Raw genomic sequence first — 24,429 nt, forward strand, 5'->3', positions numbered from 1 at the left:
TGGAGGACCACCGTCTTCTCCTGCAGGAGGAAGTCCTGACGTTACTAAGAAAAGGTGCGATAGAGGTGGTTCCAGAGCAGGAGAGGGGTCAGGGATGCTACTCCCGGTATTTCTTGATTCCGAAAAAGGACGGCAGATTGCGTCCGATATTGGACCTCAGGATCTTGAATCTTTATCTGAAGCAAGAGAAGTTCAAGATGCTCACCCTTGCGCAGGTTCTTCAGGCGCTTAATCAGGAGGACTGGATGGTGTCGATCGGCTTGCAGGATGCTTATTTCCACATCCCCATCCTGAAGTCGCACAGGAAGTATCTCCGGTTTACGGTAGGGTCACAGCATTATCAGTTTGCGGTTCTTCCGTTTGGTCTTACTACTGCACCTCGAGTCTTCACGAAGGTGATGGGAGTGGTGGCAGCCCATCTCAGAAGGTCGGGGATTTCGGTTTTCCGCTATCTGGACAACTGGCTGATCACAGCGGAGTCGCCAGAGAAGGTGCTTCATCATCTGCAGGTTACAACTCAGTTGTTGTACAAATTGGGTTTTTCGATAAATGTACCCAAATCTCACCTGGTGCCCTCTCAGCGCAACCTGTTCATAGGGGCAGTACTGGACACTACTGTGTGTCGAGCATTCCCACCTCCACAAAGGATTCTCGACATACAGGAAATGATTCCTTTGTTTTACAATGGAGTGGTCGTTCCAGTCCTGAAGGTCCTTCGCCTGCTCGGTCTGTTTGCTTCCTGCATTCTGTTGGTCAACCATGCAAGCTGGCACATGAGGGCGCTCCAGTGGTGCCTCCGCAGGCAGTGGTATCAGCACAAAAGAGATCTCCGGGAGTCTGCAGCGGATCTGTCTTGGTGGAGTGTGGAGGGCAATCTGTCTCAAGGAAAGCCCTTCCATCTACCTCCATCGGTGGCCACTGTGCTAACGGATGCATCCACTTTAGGGTGGGGTGCTCATCTGGGGGATCTGGAGATCAAGGGTCTTTGGTCTCCAGAGGAAAGGTTGCTTCACATCAACCTTCTGGAATTGCGGGCGATACATTTGGCGCTAAAGGCCTTCCTCCCTTCCCTTCGCGGTCAGTCAGTTCAAGACCTGACAGACAACACTACCGCGATGTGGTATGTCAACAAGCAGGGAGGAGTGGGGTCTCTTTGTCTCTGCAGAGAGGCTCTGCATCTCTGGTCCTGGGCTCAGGATCAGCAGATTTGTCTGATGGCAACTCATCTGGCCGGAGTTCTGAACGTGCGTGCAGACAGTCTCAGTCGGCAGTTCTCCGCCGACCACGAGTGGAGGCTTCATCTGGAGGTGGTTCGTCACGTCTTTCGGATGTGGGGAACTCCTCGGGTGGACCTGTTTGCCACTCACGAGAACGCTCACTGCCCGTCATTCTGCAGTCTTCAGTATCCGATGCAGGGAGCGTTGGGGGACGCGTTTCAGTTGAGATGGGACTCGCATCTCCTTTACGCGTTTTCATCGGGTTCTGAGGAAGATTCGCCAAGACCGGGCACAAGTCATATTGATCACCCCGGATTGGCCAAGAAGGGTGTGGTATACAGATCTTCTCCACCTCTCTTCGTACCCTCTGCTCCGTCTCCCTCTCAGGACAGACCTACTCTCACAGTCGGAGGGGCAGGTTCTACAACCCCACCTCCAGAGCTTACACCTTCATGCCTGGAGATTGAACGGGGCAACCTGAATTCTTTTTCTCTCCCGCCAGATGTGGTAGATGTAATTTTATCTGCCAGACGTCAGTCCACCAAATCTATCTATTCCTATAGGTGGTCTAAATTTGTGCTCTGGTGTGGGGAGAAGTCAATTGATCCTTTGAGGGCTCGTTTACCTGACATTCTTCAGTTTGCCCTTTCTCTTGCTCAGCAAGGTTTTGCTGTAGCGACTGTAAAGGGATATCTTTCAGCCTTGTCGGCATTTCTTTGTTTGCCTGATCAACCATCAAATCGCCTATTGTTTTACGATTTCTAAAGGGCCTTACAAACAAGTTTCCTCCTACTCCTTTTATTGTGCCTCAATGGGACTTAAATCTTGTCTCAACTTATCTGATGGGTTCTCCCTTCGAGCCCTTACACAAGTGTCCCTTGAGACTGTTGTCTTTCAAGACGGTTTTTCTCATTGCGATCACCTCGGCAAGGAGGGTAGGTGAGCTTCAAGCTCTGAGTTCAAACCCCCAGTTCTTGACCATTCATGCTGAAAGAATGGTACTAAGGAGCAGGGCTGCTTTTCTGCCTATGTGGTAACTCCTTTCCATCTGGGGCAATCCATTACCCTCCCTACCTTCTATCCTCCCCCCTCACCCTTCCAAGGAGGAGGAGCGGCATTCACCGTCTGGACCCTAAGAGGGCGGTGAGCTTCTACCTTGACAGGACAAAAGACTTTCGAGTTGATGACCAGCTCTTCGTGGGCTTTGTTGGCTGCAGGAAGGGCAGAGCGGTGCACAAGCGCACCCTTTCCAGATGGATTGTCTTGTGCATCAAGATATGCTACTCTTTGGCTGGTAAGGAACCTCCAGAGGGTTTAAGGGCTCATGCTACTAGAGTCTTCCACTTCTGCTTTGTCTAGAGGTGTTCCTGTGGAGGACATTTGTAGGGCGGCAACTTGGGCCTCCCTTCACACTTTCGCAAAGCATTACTGCTTGGATTCCGAGGTGAGGAGGGACGGACATTTTGCTCGTTCCGTCCTTCAGGACTTTTTGGTATAGAAGGGTGGACACCCTCCTCCGGGAGTGGGACTGCTGTGGGAATCTTTTCACAAGGTGAGGAATCCACTGGCAGATGTATCCATCAGAAGAACAAGTTACTTACCTTCGGTAACGCTTTTTCTGGTGGATAGATACAGTATCTGCCTGTGGATTCCTCACTGACCCACCCGCCTCCCCATTGTCCACCCTTGTATACCTACAATTCTGATGATGGTGTTTCAAAATGCATTTGTTACTGTCAAAGGCATTGTGTTATTTCTTTTGCCTTTCTATTTATTTTCCACACTGTGTGTGTTGATTTGTATATTATGTACTGTGTATACTGTGTATATATTGCTGTCAATCCGTCCTTGTGCCTCGAAGGCACGGAAAAAAGGGCGGAACTGACGTCATCACGCCGACGAGGTCTTCTTATGGAGCCGGTGACGTCAGCGGAGTTACGAGCGGAGCCGTGTCTCTGTGACGTCGTCTTCGACCTCATCGGCATGGACTGCTACAAAAGTTTCTGAATGTTGCTGGCGCAGGGGATATTCACAAGGTGAGGAATCCACAGGCAGATACTGTATCCCCCAGAAAAAGCGTTACCGAAGGTAAGTAACTTGTTCTTCAGGTTGCAAAGAGAACAAAGACTATTTCTTCATCAACTTTCTACACTTGCTTTGAAGCACGTCCTATGTTGTGTTCAGTGTATTGTTTGAAACAGTATGAGAGTACGATTAGTGAATTCTAAAAGGATGGTGAAAACGAATTGATCATTTTTTATGCTAAAGCTTTTAAGGCAATGTCTACTGTTAATATCACAAGATGGGTCCATGTGACTGGCATGGAAAGGTCAAAATTTAAAGCCCATTCGGTTAGAGGGGCAATGTCAACCAATGCTTTCCTAGGGAGTGACAATTTGGAGGATATCCTGACAGATGTGGATTGATCTGGTGTGTCTGTTTTTGCAAACATTTTCTTGAAACCAATTTAGCATGTGTCTTGTGCTACATTGAGGAGCTTTGAATATGTATAACTGTAGCCTCCGGTCTTGACATCACATATAATGCCCAGCAGCATGGGTGGAGAATCTGTATTTTAATAAACAGTGAGGCTAACAATATTTCTACTGTTCGCTACCATGGGAGGAAGAGCATTTTATAAAAGTTAATTTTTCTGTTTGTTATAAGGTTGGAAGATTTAAAGAGTTTTTATGCACAAGTTATTTGTGAATAGTAGCTATAGTATAGTTGCTGCTATTATGTTTTTTCATTGTTTTCTCAACAGATCAAATATAAGACTTTTTAATCGATGAGAGAGGGTAATACTTGGAGTTTTCAACACTTATGTTACTTTTCCAACACTTGTGTTACTTTTCCAATTTAATGTCAAGTTACAAGATTCTGGTCACAAGGCAAGGAAAAGAAGGAAAGACTGCATTAGTTGGGGACTTGTATGTTTTAGAATGGCTCCATTTTGGAAATGTTGAGTATGCTCTTTGTGTGCTTTCAAAGGGCTTCTGCTGCAGTGGCAAGAAACAGTTTTCATGAATTATGTTAGCCTTTGTGTCTTTAATAAAATTTAGATTATCTTATCAGTGCTTTGGAGAATCTACCTTCCCTCAGAACTTGATTTTCTCTCTCTTCTTTTTTTAGGGTGCAGCAGGTGCAGTAGGAAGCCCAGGTGGTAAGGGATTGACTGTAAGTCGAACATACCTGTTGAGTCTATTCAATTTGGTTAGATCTCTCCTTGCTTCTATGTGGTACTTGAATTTTCACAGGCTGTGTCACATTGAAGCCTGTCTCCATCAATGTCCTTCCGTTTTTGAACACATCTAACATGAAAGACATCAAACTATACTGATCTCATATCAGTTAAACAGCCTTGAAAATGGCTGACCAACAAAACTGTAATAGGATGATTTGATAACATTGAATTATGTACAGTTTGCTTTGTGCTGGCCTCTTCTGTCTGGGGCAAACATGATAATAGGTAAATCCTGTCGCATTTTCACATCATGTTTTGAGAAATCTACTTTATCTTAAATTTTTCGTATGTGTCTCTTCAATTCAATATTTTTTTCTACGTCAGGGCTTTGGAGGTTTGCGGGGGGACCCAGGTCCAGAGGGCCCTCCTGGCCCTATGGTAAGGAAATATTTCTGTTTTCAAAAATCTCTCCGAGGTGGATTAAGTCAGAGTTAGAATGTAAACCTGCAGGAATGTCTAAAAGGTACTGTGTGTCACCTTCAGCTATTGTTTTTGTTATGAGTAACTTCAAATGGCGGTGTCTGCTCTGAGTTTAGCATCTCCTTCAGGGATTGGAGGATTAACACAAACTTTTAAAACAAACTTTTAATTAAGAGTCTAATCTCACCACTTACAGGCACAGATGTGTGCTTAATCACATTGCTACAGAATTCCTGAAGGATATTTAACTCCTCTGTGACCATTTTGGAGCAAAAATGAAAAAGTATCAGCATGAGCTAATGGACCTGTGGGCTTTAGAGAGTGTATGAGAGAGGAGGGACAGACGGCGGAATAAGAATGCAGTAAGTGTGTCTAAGAATTGGTGTGACTGCCTGTTTTCCTACCAGGTTTGGCATCTCAATAGAAGAAAGAGATTGTGGTCTAAGGAGGATGATGTCCATGGAACAAAAATGAACATTGGTTTCATAAAAAAGACCTAAAATACCATGCAGATGGGATGGCAATGATGCCCATGGAAGAGGAGGAGCAGATGCTCGAGGACTGTGTGTGGCACAGATAAAATACTGCTGAGATGGTTGTTCTTTAGTAAAATCTCATTCAGACCCTTTTATTTATAGGGGCCACCAGGGAAACCAGGACAGGATGGAGCACCAGGGGCACCAGGAGAAAGGGTAAGTTGGGAAAGCCAAGATCTGTGAAAGAGGGATGGTTAATGGGGCCCAGGAAAGATGGATCAAAGGCATGGTCACCAAGCTTTTGGAGAGAAGCATAGTTCAGCTGATATCATCATTATATTGATTACAGTGGTTTTGCTATTCGACACCAAACAGAAAAATCTATTGCATTCCCTTATATTGGTATTCTTTTTTTTCCACTTCACTTTCCTAAAAGTGGTTGTTTTGCTTACACATTACTTTGCTGAACAAGGGCTTCTAGAAAGGTGAAATAAGGTATGATTTTATTAAAGCTTTGTACCTACAGAACACTTCTTGGTATTATTTGGCCTGTGGTATCAGCCAGATCTTCATGAACATAATTTTCTAAACAATGTAAGGCAGGGGGCAAAATATACCCATCTGACGAAGCTCATTCACATTTCCTTCTGCATCTAAAGTACGGCACACTCATTAAATTGAGATTCCACTTGTCCTGAGATTCTTAAGAGGGCCGATGTCAGCTTTCCTAGTTAATTTCTCTCTAGTGACATCTGTACACTTCAAAGTTCTCTGACACAAGTATGAGCACACCACAGAGGCCTTTGACAAGGGTTCATGGTTACACTAATTTTGTTTAATTATGAAGTACGGTTCTTCAGCATTAGATTTTTCATAGACTCACATTCTTGAATACTTCCCCTTTGTCAGGCCGGAAACCCTGTACCTGTACACAGAATAATACTGAAAAAGCCATAAACAACATACAAGTTAAAGGCCTTCTTTTATGTCCTAAAATCCGGACAATCAGAAAGGCAAGCACCCATCTCTACTTTCCTCAGAGTTTTAACTGCCAGATGTTTTGCCACATGTCAGTGTGAAGGGAACTCTCTGGAGTTCTGGTACAGTTACTTTAACACAATATATTTTTCCACTGGGTTTCCAACAGGGCTTTATTTTACTAGTGTATTCATTTAAATTATGGTGTTTTTGACCTGTCATAGCTACTTTATTGTCAAGAGACTCTCTTTTCAAGAGCTGTGACAAATGTGGGGAAAGGAAGAAATACAGGGATGATGGGTACCATTTGTATTGCTTGCTTGTATCTGGATCATGATGCAAGGTGGTGCGAAATGTTCCTTAATATGTCAAAAAAGGAGCTGAAAGACACAGACAGTTGTTTAGCCTTGGTAATATTTGAGTATCATTGCATGTTCGTTACTAGCCTGCCCTGCACAATCCAAAAGGAAAGGACCTATGGAATTGAAGCTATTCCTAGAAATTGTTTAGAGAATAACATTTCTGCTGAGCTTGTACCCTCTGTGTCTGTTGAGAAGATTGATACATTTGGTCACCTGCATTAAAAAGAGTAAAGACTGAAGAAAGAAAGTAGAAGGAGGCATTGCATTCCTCTCAAAAATGCATCACAAGCCTTCCAGATCATAAGTCTAAGTATTCTGCCTCCCAGTCAGAGATTCTGGGCAAGAAAAACAAATTCTGCTGTCTCGATGACAGTTGTTTCTCCTGTCTACGAAGAGTGTATCAAAGCTGACTATGCTCTCATTAGCGTCGTTAGTGCCTAGATCTGTGCTAACCACTAGTACATTTGAAAAGGCGTTACTGTCAACAAATCCTCCTGTTTGGTAGGCGCCCACATTGTTCTATTCAGACACTGCTGTATCATTGATTGATGTTCTGGCAAAACTCAAATCACGGAAACATTCTGATCTATTGACTTTGGAACTTATTTTCCAAATCCCTGCTTGACCATTGACTACATCTCTGACGGGTAATCCAGCCAAATCAGCTGACTTTTTTTCTGCATCATCTGTTGCCTTATCGACTGTGTCATGTTTTTGCACCATCAACAGCTTCTCAGTTGTCACTGTGTCCTCATCACTTACAACTTTGCCAATTCATTTATTTAACAGTTTGTCTGTAATTACTCTTGGTTTCTCCTGTGGCCCTTATCCATCGGGTAAGATTTTGCAGTATTCATCTTCAGAGATGAAAGATGAGGATTTAAAACGGATTTAGAGGTTTCTTCTCAGACAATCAATCAATCAATCAGAGTTTTGTAAAGCGCACTACTCACCTGTGAGGGTCTCAAGGCACTGGGGGTGGGTGTGAGCAGCTCAGTCATTTGAAGAGCCAGGTCTTGAGGTCCCTCCTGAATTGGTGCAGTGTTGGGCTCTGTCGGAGGTGGAGGGGTAGTTCGTTCCAGGTCTTGTCCGCAAGGTAGGAGAAGGATCTTCCCCATGCTCTGGCCATGTAGAAGAGTGGGACGGTGGCTAGGTAGAGGTCAGCTGAGTGGAGGTTTCCCTTGGGGGCATGGAAGGAGATCCGGTCGTTGAGGTATTGGAGTCCAGTGTTGTGGACAAGAATTATGTTGAGCAGTTCAGGGTAACTAGAAGTACAACAACTCCAAGAAACTTAAAAGTTGAATGCATCACTTTATATTCAGATGAGGAGGAGGAAGCTGATGACTATTTTAGGCATCGTCGAGGACACAACAAGCCTCAATTGTTGCCTTATAACAGAAATGATTTATATTTCATTATTCCATCAATGGTAACTGTGCCTCTAGATATGTTTACTTTTGTACAAAGTATGATATATGACATTTGCAGCAGTCTCCCTAATCCCACTACTTCAGGTTCTGTATTTCCTTATTCCCTTCTGTTCCAGGTTAAATTATGGTACCTCCTCAGTTTCCAGTGGTACCAAGGAACACAGCATGCTCTGCTGCCATGCTAGAATTACCTACCAATATGCATATCTATTCACCCTATAGCTCCCCACCTCTGCTTCCTCCATTATCTCCAGTTTTACTTACACCCCAGAAAATAGAAGAACCAGGATGCTCTCCAAATATAGATGATCATGAGGACAACAACTTGGATAATATTTCAAGTGATGATGACTTGAATACAGATTCATCCATTGAATACGTCCAAGATGGAGGTGAGGATGATGGGCAAGGGTGTTCAAGAGCACCAGAATAGGATAAATATGTTGCAGTAGATGTAATGAGTTCTGTACCAGAGAGTAAGGATTTATCTCTCAAAGATATCTGGAGATCTCATACACTTATCAAAACGGATTGACCAAATTTTATTTGACTGTGTCTGCTTCTGAGGAATCATGTTTCTCATTTGATTTCAAACAGAAAGCTAGAAGATAGAAGGAGAGCAATATACCACTTGCAACTGTGATTCCCATGCAAACAAGTGTTGTGCAGGCACTGTAAAATACTGGGCACTTATTTTTAATAGTTATGCAAAAATACACCTATTCTAAAGTGTCGCCTAGAAATGATAGAAATCTGTTTATATTATGAAGAACAGAGAGCTGCACAATTGGGTGTATCTTGTAGTTTCTCTGTACAGAGACAAATTGTAACACTAGGTAAATGTTATTGTTGCTTTAGTTTGAGTTTAACATGTACACGGTTACTGAGCATAAGTTGCTGCAGAAGAAGCCACATTTAATTCATTCAACCCACATTTCTGATTTTGTTTTAAAGAAGCAAGACTATTTAGCAAAACATGGCACGCCTGTCTGTCTGCAGCTCCTTACTCATGATACATGTGTGGCTGCTTGTTTCTGAATATTGAGCCTTTGTTCAGAGTTTTGTGAATGTGGCCTCGTGTGAAAAAAGTGGGTAATATACCATCCACCATATTACAACTGCTCTGTGGTAAGTGGCACTCAATGGGGGCTAGGATATCTGTCACTTTTCTGGGCGGATGTCCCATTCTGCCAAACTCTAAATAAAGATCATTACTCTGACATTTGGAACACATAGGTGAACAGCAATGTCCATAGGCTCTGATCCTTTGATTTGGTCAAACTAAGTTGTCTGTATGTTCGAAACTGTGAAAGTACAGAAAAGTATAGCCTTCGGCGCTTCTGAAGACGCCTAACAAAATTAGTAGAATCACAGTCACAGTTGTTAGTCCAACTGATGTGACTCAGCACTAACACCGAAACTCCTTAAGCCTCCACTATTGCCAAGACCCAACTCAGATGTAAATCAAAATAGTTTGAATTACTCACAAGTCTACAGAAATTGTTAATCTGTGTTTATTCCAACTGTTTGGGCAAATTGTGGTGCTGGGAAAATGGCCCAAAGGTGGCAGTTCCTCATTCTTTGGAACGGTCACAGTTCAGTTCCCACATGGGTTTTCCCTCTCACCATTATTGTTCTACATTTATGTGCTTCTATTGATGCACATCCTTGGGCATCATGAGGTTCATTTCCAGATGTACATTGCTGGCCTTCAAATCCCTATCTGGCTGTATAACAACTTTGAAATACAGCTCAGCTACACAGAATGCCTAGAACACACAGATTACTAATGAAGGAAAAAACCATAATGAACAGGAAGAAATTAGAGATCTTGGTATTAAGGTCCTGACCTCAAAAGGCTTCTTTTTAAATCATAATATTGGGCTCATTCTAATCATAGAATATGTCTCCTGCCACACACACATTTCTGTACTACATTCTGCGTGAGTTTCACTGCATCTGGTTGAGGTGTTCTCCGTGCCTGTACCAGACGTCTTCTGGACGCTGTTTGGCACCTTGGTTATGTTGTCCTGTTTTATTTAACTAGTCCCCTTATAAAGGGCATTCATGAAATACATTGCGCCCTTCAATAAGCATAAAATGAATTACCACAAGAAATAAAGGATTGCTTTAATTATATAGTTCAAATACCCATGTTGCTTTTGTGAATGACACAGATTGCATCCCTGACTTGCTGTGCCCTATTACATCAATCACAATTGAATGGACAGGGTGGATGGTCAGCTCTGTGCAGGCTTTGCATGAAGAATAAAGGACAAGTCAGTCGCCAAATATACAATTTCTTGGGTCGTCTTCTGTATCAAGATCTATTACACCTTGACTACGAAAGGCCTTCTGGTGGGCTGTGCTGCCCACTCAGCTATGCCTATGGCTGTGTTTAAGTCTATTTCCAGAGCTATTCCAGTAGCTGACATCTACCATCCAATCTCATAGTCATATTTTCTTCAAACATTACTGGCTCACAGCTCAAGTATGCAGTGACTGGTACTTTCCCAGGGCGATGCTTCATGACTCACATGGTTAATCGGCACCATACCATTCCACCTCTAAAGGGATATTTCTATGGGACCCTCATAATGTGAGGAATCGGTGGGTTAATGTATCCATCAGAATAAAAAGTTACTTAACTTTGGTAATGATATTTCTGGTGGATACATACTCTTCCAGCAGATTCCTCCCCAACTCCCCTTCTCCCCTGTGAGTTAGTGCCATGATTAATAAGATCCTGTTATATGGAACTATGTTATGTGCTGGTATTGTTGATGTCACTGATGTTCTCTCAGTTTCTTCCTACAAACATCGATGAGGCTAAGAAAAAGTACCAGGAAGATGCCAGCACATGTGATGTCATTATGTCTGGTGAGCTAAAACCTTGTGGCACCACATGGTGGCACTGAAAGCCATTTCTAGGCAAACATATCCCAGACCAGGCTGGTACTTGGAAAGTTAGTCATAAGATAAGGCATCAGCAACATAATTATATATCAACCAGAAATATTTTGTAGAGGGTCCTCTCCAGCCCTGAGGTCAACCTACTATTGGCAGTGAAAACAAGAGACTCAGAATCAGGTTGAGTGGTTGGTAACTCTTACTGAGATACCACTTTGCCAGACTCCGGATTAGGCTCTTAGCTTTTTCTATCCACAGCGAATTATCATCTATTTCTGAGGCTCTAACTTAGTTGTAGTAGTTCTAAAGATCAGCTTATGAATTTAACATGTTATACTCAGATGAAGTGAATTCACAGATATCACTAGACTGTGCATTGTTCACCTCACTATATTTTGTTTTGGTATGTTATCTGGTATCCTCACTGTTGTCTGAATCCTACCCTTTGCAAATTAATTTTGGTTTTTTTCATTTCACTGCACTTGATCTTCTAAAGACATTCTAGCACAGACCAAAACCCCTTTATTGATCTTACTCAAAGTGGCCACAACTAGCCTCCAGTGGCCAACTTTTTTAACCTGAGGCAGAGCACAAAATTTCCCTAAATGATTTATTAACAGTGCCCAATAATTCTTCAGTTCCACTACTGGTACATCGTCACTCCATCAAGACCTTTCGATTTTCTAACCCATAACTTCAAACTTCTCTCTTCCGTGTGCTCAGTATGGGCACCTCACTTTGCCTCCACAGATTGTTACTAATATAATGTTACATAATTATTTACCATTAATTGACTCATAGCTCAACCTTAATTCTAAAATAATCAGCCTTGCTTACGCATTATCATAAAGATGAATTATGAAGAAAAATGTGTTTTAACTTCTTTATTGTCTTTCAGGGGTTTTCTGGCAAAGCTGGACCAGAAGGATCACAGGGGCCCGTGGGCATGTATGTAAGTGCAAACCAAACAATCCACAATATCAAAAATACACAGTAAGCTTTGAAGGTGGGTGAGCAAGTCTTGGATGCCGGGGTGTTTGGATGCTGAGCTTCTGTAGCACAAGTTTGCTTGTATCATATTCTTTAATTAAACAATTATATCAGTTTAAAGGTGCTGGAATGGAGGGATTCAGATTTTTATGCCCCTTAGATGCATCAAGTAATTGTAGAACCCTTTCTTTCTCTGTTAGCTGTGTTCAACAAGAGCCACCACCATAGTGTCTGATCTAAGGCTTTTTTCCATAGTGGATTGACTTGGGCAGTTTCCAGGCATAAATGAAGTGTTTAATCTCCAGAAAATAGTAACTGGTCATATTCCTTTAACAGGCTGGAATTGTGTTTTCCACTGAACAGGTTAATTCGTTACTCCCTTCCTCACTGGATATGGGCATGTCATTTTCTTTTCAAAGGTGGTGTGGAGTTCAACTTATATATTTTTACCAATTTGTATAAGGTGCCTTTTGTTAAGTGGATCTGCATAGATTTTATCATTTCAAGTGACTGAGGAATCCAGCAGCCATTATGGGGTTCCTTCCATAGATTACAAACATCTTGCCAGAGAATGGGTAATGGGCATTCCATTCAAAATGGGGAGAATTAATGTGGACATTGTGCCCTCCACCCAATAAATTTGAAAGGCCTCCTTCTTAAGTAATTGGGTGCAAATTTATCAGGCTTCATCTTTTATGGAATGGGCATATGCCCTGTTTCACAGAGAATCTGGGCTGTCTCTTGAGTGGCCATGTGGCTCTTCCCCATCTGAGAGACACTAGTCCCTCCTTCACAAAGGATGAATGTGAAAATGTCTCTCTTGTGCTTGATCTTGCATTTGTCTTATTTTTTGTTATCCAATTTCCTTCCAAGTATACAAGATTTGGGGATTTTTTGTGTGTGACTATGTATTGGGATACATTTTAAGGATAGAAGTCTTCTTTACTCAAAAATGAACACTGACCCTCCAACGTAAATATGCATATGTCCTTCTCAAGAGAGGGCCACAACACTTTGCCTCGTTTGATGGACAAGATTACTTCCTAATATATAGATACTATCTCTTCTACTACTCACGGAAGTGGGGATGAGTGGGCGTGACAAGAGTCTTTGTTTTTGACCACAGTGAAAATGTTTGCTCTCCTCCCCAATAGATGGGCTTTGGCCTCCCCATTGTGGCTTTAAATCTTATTGCTATCTTTAGAGCAGAATTCTAAAGATCCTCGTAAGAACTTCTTTGTAGTCAGTGTGCATGAATCCTTCATTCCAGCTGGTACAACAGCAATTTCTTTAGGAAGGCAAAGCCATGAGCTTCAAGGGATGCCCTTCCCAGTCTGTACACATGAGGTTGTTTTATCAAATGTTGGTAATGCCTGTTTCTCTTTCATGGACACAGTCCCTCCCCATCAATTAGGAATTCTGGAAGTTAGGATATTTTACTTCCTTTACAGTTGTTAGGCCTGGAGACTTCTCCACAGCAGTGACGAAGGAGCCTTCTGTCCAGTCTTGCTCCGTAGTGTATAGCCATGGCAAGCTGTTGCCATTTTATGAATGTGGCATCTTTTCGATGAGGTCTTACCACCATCAGTCATTGGCTACCTCCCAGGCTGTCAGGCAGGGGATCTTATTAATATTGATTAGGAATAGCTTATGGAAGGCTAGAATACCGCTGTCATAACTTGTTGAACATTCACTGAGAGAAGCTCTTTCTGATGGATACATCTGCCAGTGGATTCCTCACCTTGTGAATATCCCCTGCGCCAGCAACATTCAGAAACTTTTGTAGCAGTGCACGCCGATGAGGTCGAAGACGACGTCACAGAGACACGGCTCCGCTCGCGGCTCCGCTGACGTCACCGGCTTCATAAGAAGACCTCGTTGGCGTGATGACGTCAGTCGACGGTTCGTTACGTCTTACGGACGTGGGGGACTCCTCGGGTGGACCTGTCTGCCACTCACGAGAACGCTCACTGCCCGTCATTCTCCAGTATCCGATGCAGGGAGCGTTGGGGGACGCGTTTCAGTTGAGTTGGGGCTCATGACTCCTTTACGCATTTCCTCCCATACCCTTGATTCCTCGGGTTCTGAGGAAGATTCACCAAGACCGGGCCCAAGTCATATTGATCGCCCCGGATTGGCCAAGAAGGGTGTGGTATACAGATCTTCTCCACCTCTCCTCGTGCCCTCCGCTCCGTCTCCCTCTGAGGGCAGACCTCTCGCAATGGGAGGGGCAGGTTCTACACCCCCACCTCCAGAGCTTACACCTTCATGCCTGGAGATTGAACGGGGCAACCTGAATTCTTTTTCTCTCCCGCCTGATGTGGTAGATGTAATTTTGTCTGCCAGACGTCATTCCACCAAATCGATCTATTCCTATAGGTGGTCTAAATTTGTAATCTGGTGTGGAGAGAAGTCAGTTGATCCTTTGAGGGCTTGTTTGTCTGACATTCTGCAGTTTGCCCTTTCTCTTGCTCAGCAAGGATTTGCTGTGGCTACTGTTAAGGGATATTTATCGGCTTTGTCGGCTTTCCTTTGCTTGCCAGATCAGCCGTCATTATTCAAATCACCTATTGTTCTACGATTTCTGAAGGGCCTTACAAACAGGTTTCCTCCTACTCCCTTTATTGTGCCTCAATGGGACTTAAACCTTGTCTTGACTTATCTTATGGGTTCTCCCTTCGAGCCCATACACAAGTGTCCTTTGAGACTGTTGTCTTTTGAGACGGTTTTTCTCATTGCAATCCCCTCGGCAAGGATGGTAAGTGAGCTTCAAGCTCTAAGTTCAAAACCCCCGTTTTTGACCATTCATGCTGAAAGAATGTTACTCAGGACCATTACCCTTCCTACCTTCTATCCTCCCCCTCACCCTTCCAAGGAGGAGGAGAGACTTCACCGCTTGGACCCTAAGAGGGCGGTGAGCTTCTACCTGGACAGGACAAAAGACTTTAGGGTTGATGACCAGCTCTTCGTGGGCTTTGTTGGCTGCAGGAAAGGCAGAGCGGTGCACAAGCGCACCCTTTCCAGATGGATTGTCTTGTGCATCAAGATATGCTACTCTTTGGCTGGTAAGGAACCTCCAGAGGGTTTAAGGGCCCATTCCACTAGAGCCAAGTCTTCCACTTCTGCTTTGTCTAGGGGTGTTCCTGTGGAGGACATTTGTAGGGCGGCAATTTGGGCCTCCCTCCACACTTTCGCAAAACATTATTGCTTAGACACTGAGGTGAGGAGGGACGGACACTTTGCTCGTTCCGTCCTTCAGGACTTTCTGGTATAGAAGGGTGAAAACCCTCCTCCGGGAGTGGGACTGCTGTGGGAATCTATTCCCAAGGTGAGGAATCCACTGGCAGATGTATCCATCAGAAGAACAAGTTACTTACCTTCGGTAACGCTTTTTCTGGTGGATACAGTATCTGCCTGTGGATTCCTCACTGACCCACCCGCCTCCCCGTTGTCCACCCTTGTATACCTTAAGTATATGATGGTGTTTCAAAATGTATTTGTTATTATCAAAGGCAGTATGTTATTTCTTTTGCCTTTCTATTTATTCTCCACACTGTGTGTGTTGCAATTGTATATTATGTACTGTGTATACTGTGTATGTATTGCTGTCAGTCATCCGTGTGCCTCGAAGGCACGGAAAAAAGGGCGGAACTGACGTCATCACGCCGACGAGGTCTTCTTATGGAGCCGGTGATGTCAGCGGAGTCGCGAGCGGAGCCGTGTCTCTGTGACGTCGTATTCGACCTCATCGGCGTGGACTGCTACAAAAGTTTCCGAATGTTGCTGGCGCAGGGGATATTCACAAGGTGAGGAATCCACAGGCAGATACTGTATCCAACAGAAAAAGCTTTACCGAAGGTAAGTAACTTGTTCATCTAAGACACTTGCAACTAATGTACCTTCCTGATTCTGCAACTTTTGATCTTGCAACATAATTTCTATCAGCCTCGGAAGCAGAGTGCAGTTCCCTTAGGCAGCAGTGCACACTCAGATGTGGAGGCGTCGCTATCTGGCATCATGGGTGCTCTGACCTTTAGACTATCAGTCGCAAGTTAGACGCAATACTACAGTTCTGCTATCCCTATTCTTAACACCCTAGGGATCAGAGCTCTATATGATAGAGACTTCTAGCTGCAGATTCCTTAGCTTAGAATGATCCCCAGCCATCAGACTGGATCTGGACATTTTTTCGTGAGTAGTACCCCTGTGTGCCAGTAGGTGGCGTCATTCGACTCTGCATGGCGTCATCTGCACCAGAACTGATGTGCATGGTGCCTTTATAGGTGCCACCCCAACGCGATGATGTCAGTTGTTTTCTTTCTACACCGGGCAACACAGGTCTGGAGAAGAGTTACCCCCGTTACTTTTTAACTGACCTTATTCAACCATTTTTCGAAGACTTTTTGAGACAGTGTCTCCTGGTGTGGCAGGATGTCTGCGAGGAAGGCTGGTTTTAAGCCCAGTGGAACCTGTCATTGGCAAATGTCAGTGACAGATCCACACCTAGTCTGCCTCTGGTGTCTCCAGCACGACCACAACGGCAAGACCTGCGTCAATTGGTACGCCATGCACCCCAAGGCTTTGAGGGAGCGGACCATCAATCTCATTGCCACTCGAAATGCGACGCCCTTAATCCCAGTTGAGAGGAACGTCCTGGGAACAGTCGCAGAGCCATCGATCTTCATCGCAGTCAAAGTCATCCGGTCATTCGGGTAAGACCTACAAGAAAAGCAAGAAGTTCAAGAGACCTACTGCTGCGCCCCATCCTTCGGAAGTCATCTGACAAGAAGGGGGAACATAGGCATTTAGGATCTGCCTCCATGGTTAAGCCTGCACCTGGGCCGTCTCCGCGCCTTCCTGAGTTTCCTGGAGCTGGAGCTACACCTGATCAACACATTTTGGCAGCTTTTGGCCCAGCGAGGTTGGGAGGGGCCACTACTAGTTTGCCACCGGTAGGCTTGCCCCTGGCACCAGTCAGGCCCCATGGTTCCATGGAGGATCCTGACTGATGTGGGTCAAGCCATCTCGACCTTCCCCAGTACCATCCCCGGCACTTCCCCATTCTTATCCCAGAGTCCGACACAGAGGCAGATGGGCATCGCCTGATGCTAATTCTGGTGCCGACTGGAGTTATTCCCTCCAGGCCGGAGTCTGCACCCAATGCCTATGAGCTAGGACTTAGGGAAGATTGTAAGGGGCCACTGGACCCTTTTGAATCCCAGGCCATAGGCCCCAGTGAGGGCAACTGGTTTAAGGATTTTGCGGATTCCAGCAGACTAGACACCTCTCTAGATACTGGCTTAGTCTCTCCTTCTACGGCTACAGAGGGAGCCTCATTTGCAATAATGAGAAGGGTGGCAGAGGTCCTGAACCGTACTCTACCGTCTCTGGCTGACACCCCATCCGAACCAAAACCCTCACGGTCGTCATACTCTGGGCCTGGTCTAAGCACTGCACAGGGATCTTGTGAATAGAACAAAAGCCGCAACCATTGCCCCGCCCAAGGGGATCCCAACTTCAACACCTTACCCCAGAGAGCTTTGTGGTACAAGCCTCCACATCCAAACCTGGCACATTCCCTACCACTCCACCGGACAGGGAATCCAAGAGGCTGGATACCTTAGGCAAGAAGTTGTTTTCTTCCGGTGGCCTAGTACTGCGATCGGTGAACACCGCATGCCTTTTGGGCTGATAGTCTCATTCACTCTGATACTCGGCTGCACAGGTGCTGCCTATGGTCTCGGAGGAGTACTGCTAAGTTCACCATTTGCTGTGGACTGGTTATGACTGACTCACTGGGCAGAGCAGTTTCATCGTCGATGGCCAATAGGCACCACGCTTGGTTGAGATGAGAAACACTGTCTTTTCAGGGGATGTCCAAGCCACGCTCATGTACATGCCCTTTGATGGCTCCCATCTCTTCGGAGACAAGGCAGACTGCGCTAGAGCGCTTCAAGGAAAGCAGTTATGACCAGATCCTTGGACCTTTCCATGGCCGCTCGCCAACTCCAGCCCACCTTTTGCTCCTAACATGGCTATGGAAGGGGCTTCAAGCCACGTCTCTACCTGCTCGGCCACCACGGCATGCAAACTTCCCAGTCCCTGCATGGCCAAGGACATGGCACCCGACCTTGTGGGTCAGGTAGCTAGAGGTCAGACGAGTCCATCCGTCCCCTGGTAGCTTCCAAGCCTATTTAGTTTGCTTTATGAGCATCATGAGCACCCAGTGAAAGGCAGGGTATGCCATCACATGCACCACTGGTGGTCGAAAACATCCGACCACTGGGTTCTCCAGATTGTTTGATGGGTCTACTGCCTCCCCTTCGTGCCTACCCCTCAACCCATGTCACCTACTTAAGGCAGGCTGACGGAGGACCTCATCTTCCCTTACTCTTCCAGGAAGTCATAGCTCTCTTAGTCGAGGGAGCCATAGAGAGGGTGCTGGCCTCAGAAGTAGGTCATGGTTGCTATTCCTGTTGCTTTCTGATGCCCAAGAAGGACAGACTACTTCGTCCTATCCTAGGCCTGCGCCCTCTCAATTTCTTCCTGAGGAAGGAGGAGTTCAAAATGGTCACGCTCACTCAAGTCTGAACCCGAGATACTGGATGATAGCGTTGGACTTGCAGAAAGCCTACTTCCACATTCCCATCCTGCCTGCCCACAGATGTTATCTGTGGTTCACGATAGGCCACGAGTACTTTCAGTTCACTGTACTCCTTTTTGGCCTTACCAGCACCTCTCGGGTGTTCACCAAGGTAACAGCGGTGGATGCAGCTCTTCTTCAGAGATCAGGTGTGCAGTCTTCCGCTATCTCGATTCCTGACCGTTGGAGCTCCGAGCGATCCGACTTGCATTGAAAGCCTTTCTACCCTCCATCAAGGGAAGGCTAGTGAATGTGTCCACTGTCAACACCACCTCCATGTGGTACTGCAACAAACAGGGCAGGGTGAGGTCGTAGACCCTCCATCAAGAGGCCCTGCATCTCTGGACCTGGCTGGAATGCCAGGGCATTTCCATGGTGGTTCAACACTTGATGGGATCTCTGAATGCCAGAGCAGACAGACTCAGCTGAAGGCACCTAGTGGATCACAAATGGCACCTCTATCAGGAGGGAGTGCAAGGTCTCTTTCAGCAGTGAGGAGAAACTTGGTGAGATCTGTTTGCCACTGCAGAGAACACGCAATGCCAGCACTTCTGTGCATTGCAGGTTCTAATGTGGCTCTTGCTTGGATACCCTTTCCATCTAGAGTGCATCTCCGGCCTGTTGAATGCATTTCTGCCCATACCAGTCTTGCCCAGAGTTCTCAAGAAGATCAGGAACAACCAGGCTAAAGTCATCCTTGTGGTTTTGGACTGGGTTTGGAGATTCGGTCAGCTGTTTAGCATGGCCATCGGTCCTCCAATCAGGCTGCCCATTTGGGAGGATTCTGTACCAGCAGCAGGGGCGGGTTCTGCACCCAAACTTGTCAACCCTCCGTCTTCATGCATGGTGATTGAGAGGCAACAGTTGACAACTTTCAACCTTCCACCCGAAGTCTGTGATGTTTTCTTGGCAGGTCGGTGTCCCTTCACCAAGAGGGTATACGCCGGCCATTGCCACAGGTCCCTTATTGTGAATAGGTTCCTTAAAGGTCTCCAGCAGTTGTTTCCACCAACTCTATTCGTAATGCCTCAATGGGACCTTAATTTGGTTCTTACTTTTCTGATGTGCTCTCCCTTTAGGCTGCTTCATACCTGCCCTCTTATGCTTCTCACCATCGAGACGGCCATTTTGGTGGGACTTACATCTGCCCAGAGGGTCAGATAACTGCAGGTGCTGTCATCTCAGCCTCCACATGTGTCTTTCTTCCCAGAAAAGCTTCCTTCTTGCCGAAGGTAGTCACTCCATTCCACGTAGCCAGTCCATCAGTTTGCCTACCTTTTATGCTCTCCCTCATTCCTCTAAAGAAGAGGAGAGGCTCCACTGGCTGGACCCAGAAAGAGCGTTGCCGTTCTACCTTGCCCACACTAAACTGTTCTGGAGGGTTGGTGAACTTTTTGTGGGATATGTCAGGGCCGTGAAAGGAAGGCTGTGCAGAAACAAATCACCTCCTGATGGATCATACTGTGCATTAAGACCTGCTTCCCATTGGCCAAGTAGCAACCCCTGGAGGGCTTGCGTGCTTATTCCACCAGATCAAACTCTGCTGCCACTGCGTTAGCACGCGAAGTTCCGTTCCTTTACAATTGCCAGGCAGCAGCATTGGCCTCGCTGCACACTTTCTCCAAACACTAGTACCTGTGTGGTTGTGTCTGTCAGGATGATCACTTTGCCCGATCGGTCCTGCAGGACTTTCTGGTTTGAATCATGTTCGCAGAGCCACCTCCGGGAAGATATTAATTGGGTATCTGTTCTATAGTGAGGGATCTGCGGGTAGAAGTCTCTATCAGATAAACAAGTTACTTAACTTCGATATTACCTTATCTGGTAGAGACTCTATGTAGCTGCAGATTCCTTACCAACCCACCCATCCTACTCACTCTGCGAACTGATTTTAGAGTTAAGGGCAGCACCCCTTTTTAGTGCCACACACCAGTGGTCAGTGTTCTTCATGGCTCCCGGCTTCTGGTGTGGAAAGTCGCAAAAAGAAACTGATGTAAGTGGACTTGGGTGACGCTTGTATAAGCAGTGTGCATGCAATTTCTGGTGATGACGATGCTGACGACGGCTCACGGAGCTGAACTATGCCACCTACCGGTGCACGGGGTACTACTCACGAACAAATGTACAAATACAGTCTGACGCCTGGGTATAATTCTAAGGTAAGAAATCTGCAGCTAGATAGTCTCTGCCAGATAAAGCGTTACCAAAGGTAAGTAACTTGTTTTTTTAGGACACTCAACACTACTGTTCCTCGCTGATTCTGCCTCCGCAAGAGGAACCACAGTTCCACTCAGCTCGAGAAGCAAAGGCAGATCTCTTAGCCTGTGGTTCACATTCAGGCATGCAGACATCACTAAATGATGTCAGCATTGCTCGTACAGCACAGGGCAGCAGCAATTACATTGAGCTTCAAGGGTGACTTTTAACATTAGGTCTGCCTCTTATCACAAGTTAATTGGCCTATTAACCACCACACAATTCAATCTTTTTTGACTAGCGGAGGCTTGGGTTCACCAGACTCAGAATGCATACCTGCTAATTTAGTCCCCGTAGGGTGTCACATACTCTGTCATGACAGACCTCATGGAAAAGGTGTTCAAATTGTGGCGATCTCTTGAAGCCGTATCTAATGCATTATGGTACTCCTGTCTGCTCTGATCCGAACACTAAATTTACACCCACCTAGATTATTTGCTACTATCTTCCTAAGGAAAGAAATCCTTCATTCTATACATTTCCTATTTGTCAAAATAGGGAACCTGGTTTCTAATTTTCCTCATTTGCTACTTCTCGGACATATTAACCTGTGGCTAGAAATATGGGACGTCGTTGAGGCAAACCTATTTTTAAGAGAGCTCTCTGATGTAAGCTTTTCTTAATTGATTGTGGAGTCCGTACACCTAAAAGATCAAAACCTAAATGGTTTATAGTCATATAGTCAGACCATTCAGTGTCTTTTTTCAGGTTACCAGGCCCACTCTAACAAGAAATAACTCAATAAAAATTCCAGTTTACCTTTAAAGGTATAAATTCACCATTCCAATGGACAAATGCAACCCCTTATTGCATTATTTGACTTTTACCACCTTTCACCACCTATGCAGTCTTGTCATCTCAGAGGTTACCACAGATCGAACTTCCAAGGTTCCATCACACTAATTCGATGATACTCTTAAGCTTTGAAAAACATTGTTAATTGTTGGGCCAAGATAAAGTACCAGAAACAGAGGAGGACTAAAGTTTTTAATCTTAAAAAAATATTTAAAAAATGATATTTATGAAGCTGAGAAAAGCAACAGTGAAGTTCAGTCTTTGAAAAGTTATCTTGTAAGGCCAGAGCTATCTTTTGTCTTACTTATGCTGCTTTACATCCTATTCTTATTTTTCCAGTGGTCACACCTACTCAGCTTTAGTTTGGTAGCCTGGAAACATAATTGAAAGAAATGGAAAAAAATTGTGAAACAAAATGGTTGCTGCTGACAAACTGCTCTTTTTCTCAGCTCATATCTGTTGATAGAACCGTAGCTAAATACACAAATACAATATCCACAGGTCAATTAAGGCAATTGGAATCGCAAAAGACCTCAGGACCATACATTAACCTATACACCTCTTGCAGACTATAGAAGGAAATATCCTATGCTAGGACGGATTCCCATCAATCAGCAATGGTGACATGCTTCATCATCTGGGTCTCCTCCTAGTGTCACACTAGTGGCACTAAGGGCTGCAACCCTTTCAAAGAGAAAGGGGAGCTCGCGGATGTTTTTTTTATATATATAGCTATACTAATTATAGCGATACTGCACGCTATTTATAGACCTACAGATGTGAGTAATAGATTCATATGGGAATGCTAATTGCAGTGCAAAAAGTGAATTAAAATTGACCGAATATTGATATCTATCAAAGATCAAACGTTAATTAGAGGAAGCCTAAGTAGTTTGACATCTAGAATAGGCACAATGGGGATAACTTTAGCTAAATGTTTGGACAAACTTCAGCCCCTAGTGCTTGAGGGTACACGTATGCCTGCCCAAACGAGTAATTATGACCATCAAATCAATAGCACAAGGCCAAATAACATTAGCTCTGCCCCAGTTACCCATAACGTATTAAGACATTTGCCATCTAACACAACTCAACAAACTTCTCCTGTTAACATTGAGGTTCATCCACCTACTATACCACCAGCTGTGACCATGCCCACACGTATCCCACCATCAACAAATTCTAATCGTGCGCATGAAAATCTGAGGGAACGACACACCACAAATCTGGATTTACCGCCAGCTGCCACACCTTATGTAGTGGTGTTAGTCAATGTTCCCACACTAGTAGACGGGACGGTGGAACCTTGGGAGATTCTAAGGAAAAAGTCCTTACATTGGCTTGGCACTAGGACGGGCTTAACCGAGAAATTATTTGATGATGGTAAGGAGAGTGGGATGGTTAGGCAGAGGGCTAAAAAACTCCCAGGGGACTGCGTAGTGCTGTCATTTAAAAACCCTTACCTAGTAAAATCGATACTGAGTAGAGTTGGAAATAACCCCACGTTTGGTCTAGGCGTCAGCGCCGTTCCTTTAGGCTACTTCTTTCAACCTATATATAGCAGTAATGCCAGGACAATCTGGGAACTCCATATCCCGTTTTACAGGAGACAGTTTAATACTTCCACTCAAAACCGCTTCGATATACTTAACAATCTCGAAGCAGTTGATTGACTGAGATCAGAAGACCCTTCTCAAGCTGTAACATTCAGTGGTATAGATGTTTCTTCTAATATGGGATCACCAACAACTAGACCTAGTAACACAACAGTCAATCCGCTAGCCCAAGTAATAGCGGAAACCACAGAGGCACTTAACACTACAACCTTAGACATGGAGGTTGCCTTGATTCAAACCTCCATGTCCCAAACTGGACTCATACCTTCGCTGGCAGAAGGAGGCGGGGGAGGGACTAGTTGTAAAGGCAGGAAAGTTAAATGGCAGATTATGTTTTGGAATGTGGCTGGTTTAAAATCTAAAGTGACCAACAAAGTGTGAATTGACTATGTGAGTAATTCTGAGATATTTAGTGTGCAAGAAACATGGGTAGAGGAGCCAATTCATATGAGTGGGCAAAAAACATTCCACACCCCAGCAGTAAGATCGATCCATAGCAGAGCAAAAGGGGGTCTTTGCACCTATATTTCTAACCACTTAAAAATGAGGAAAGTTGAATTATTAGTATACACATAGACCAGGTATTCTGTGTGATAATATTGAATCTTTACAACAACTCCTCTCCAGAAATGCTGGAGGGAACACTGAGGAAATCTAAATAGAGATGTGAATAATTTGCAGTCTCATTCAACTAAAGATGTTTTTGTTATATGGGGCGGGGATTTCAATTGCTCTCAATGTCAAAATGGTGACAAGGGGGTCTGTGGAATAACTTATGAAAAAGGTACCAGTCTTCCTAATTTTTCGCACACATTGTATGGAGATCTCTTGAATGACATTATGTTTTCATGTGATATGGGTTTTGCTAACAACTTATGTTCACCCGTGGTCCCTTTTAGCCCAACCTTTCATGGACGAGGTACCACTTCTATTATAGATTTTTTTTTTTTATTTCGAACAGATATTCCCCTCGTGTCAAGGATTTTACTACCCATGATATCGCCCTAAGCGATCATTTACCACTAAGCATTGACGTCATGGTGTACAAACAGGACTTTAATACAAAAGGTAACTCTGCTCAGTTCCTGAAGA

At 44.7% G+C, this 24,429-nt stretch overlaps 1 protein-coding gene across 4 annotated transcripts in view; it reads left to right on the top strand.

Annotated features, from left to right (window-relative positions):
• LOC146868589 (uncharacterized) overlaps positions 1–24,429 on the top strand; it is a 1,503,661-nt gene that overhangs the window by 870,215 nt on the left and 609,017 nt on the right. For all 4 annotated transcript variants that reach the window (XM_085611695.1, XM_085611716.1, XM_085611705.1 and 1 more), the window contains 4 exons: positions 4,350–4,394; positions 4,786–4,839; positions 5,520–5,573; positions 11,936–11,989. In XM_085611695.1, the coding sequence (XP_085467821.1) occupies positions 4,350–4,394; positions 4,786–4,839; positions 5,520–5,573; positions 11,936–11,989 (207 nt within the window). The remainder of the gene's footprint in view (positions 1–4,349; positions 4,395–4,785; positions 4,840–5,519; positions 5,574–11,935; positions 11,990–24,429) is intronic.

Source organism: Triturus cristatus, chromosome 1_2 (assembly GCF_964204655.1).
Source record: "Triturus cristatus chromosome 1_2, aTriCri1.1, whole genome shotgun sequence".
In the NCBI taxonomy this organism is placed as follows: domain Eukaryota; kingdom Metazoa; phylum Chordata; class Amphibia; order Caudata; family Salamandridae; genus Triturus; species Triturus cristatus.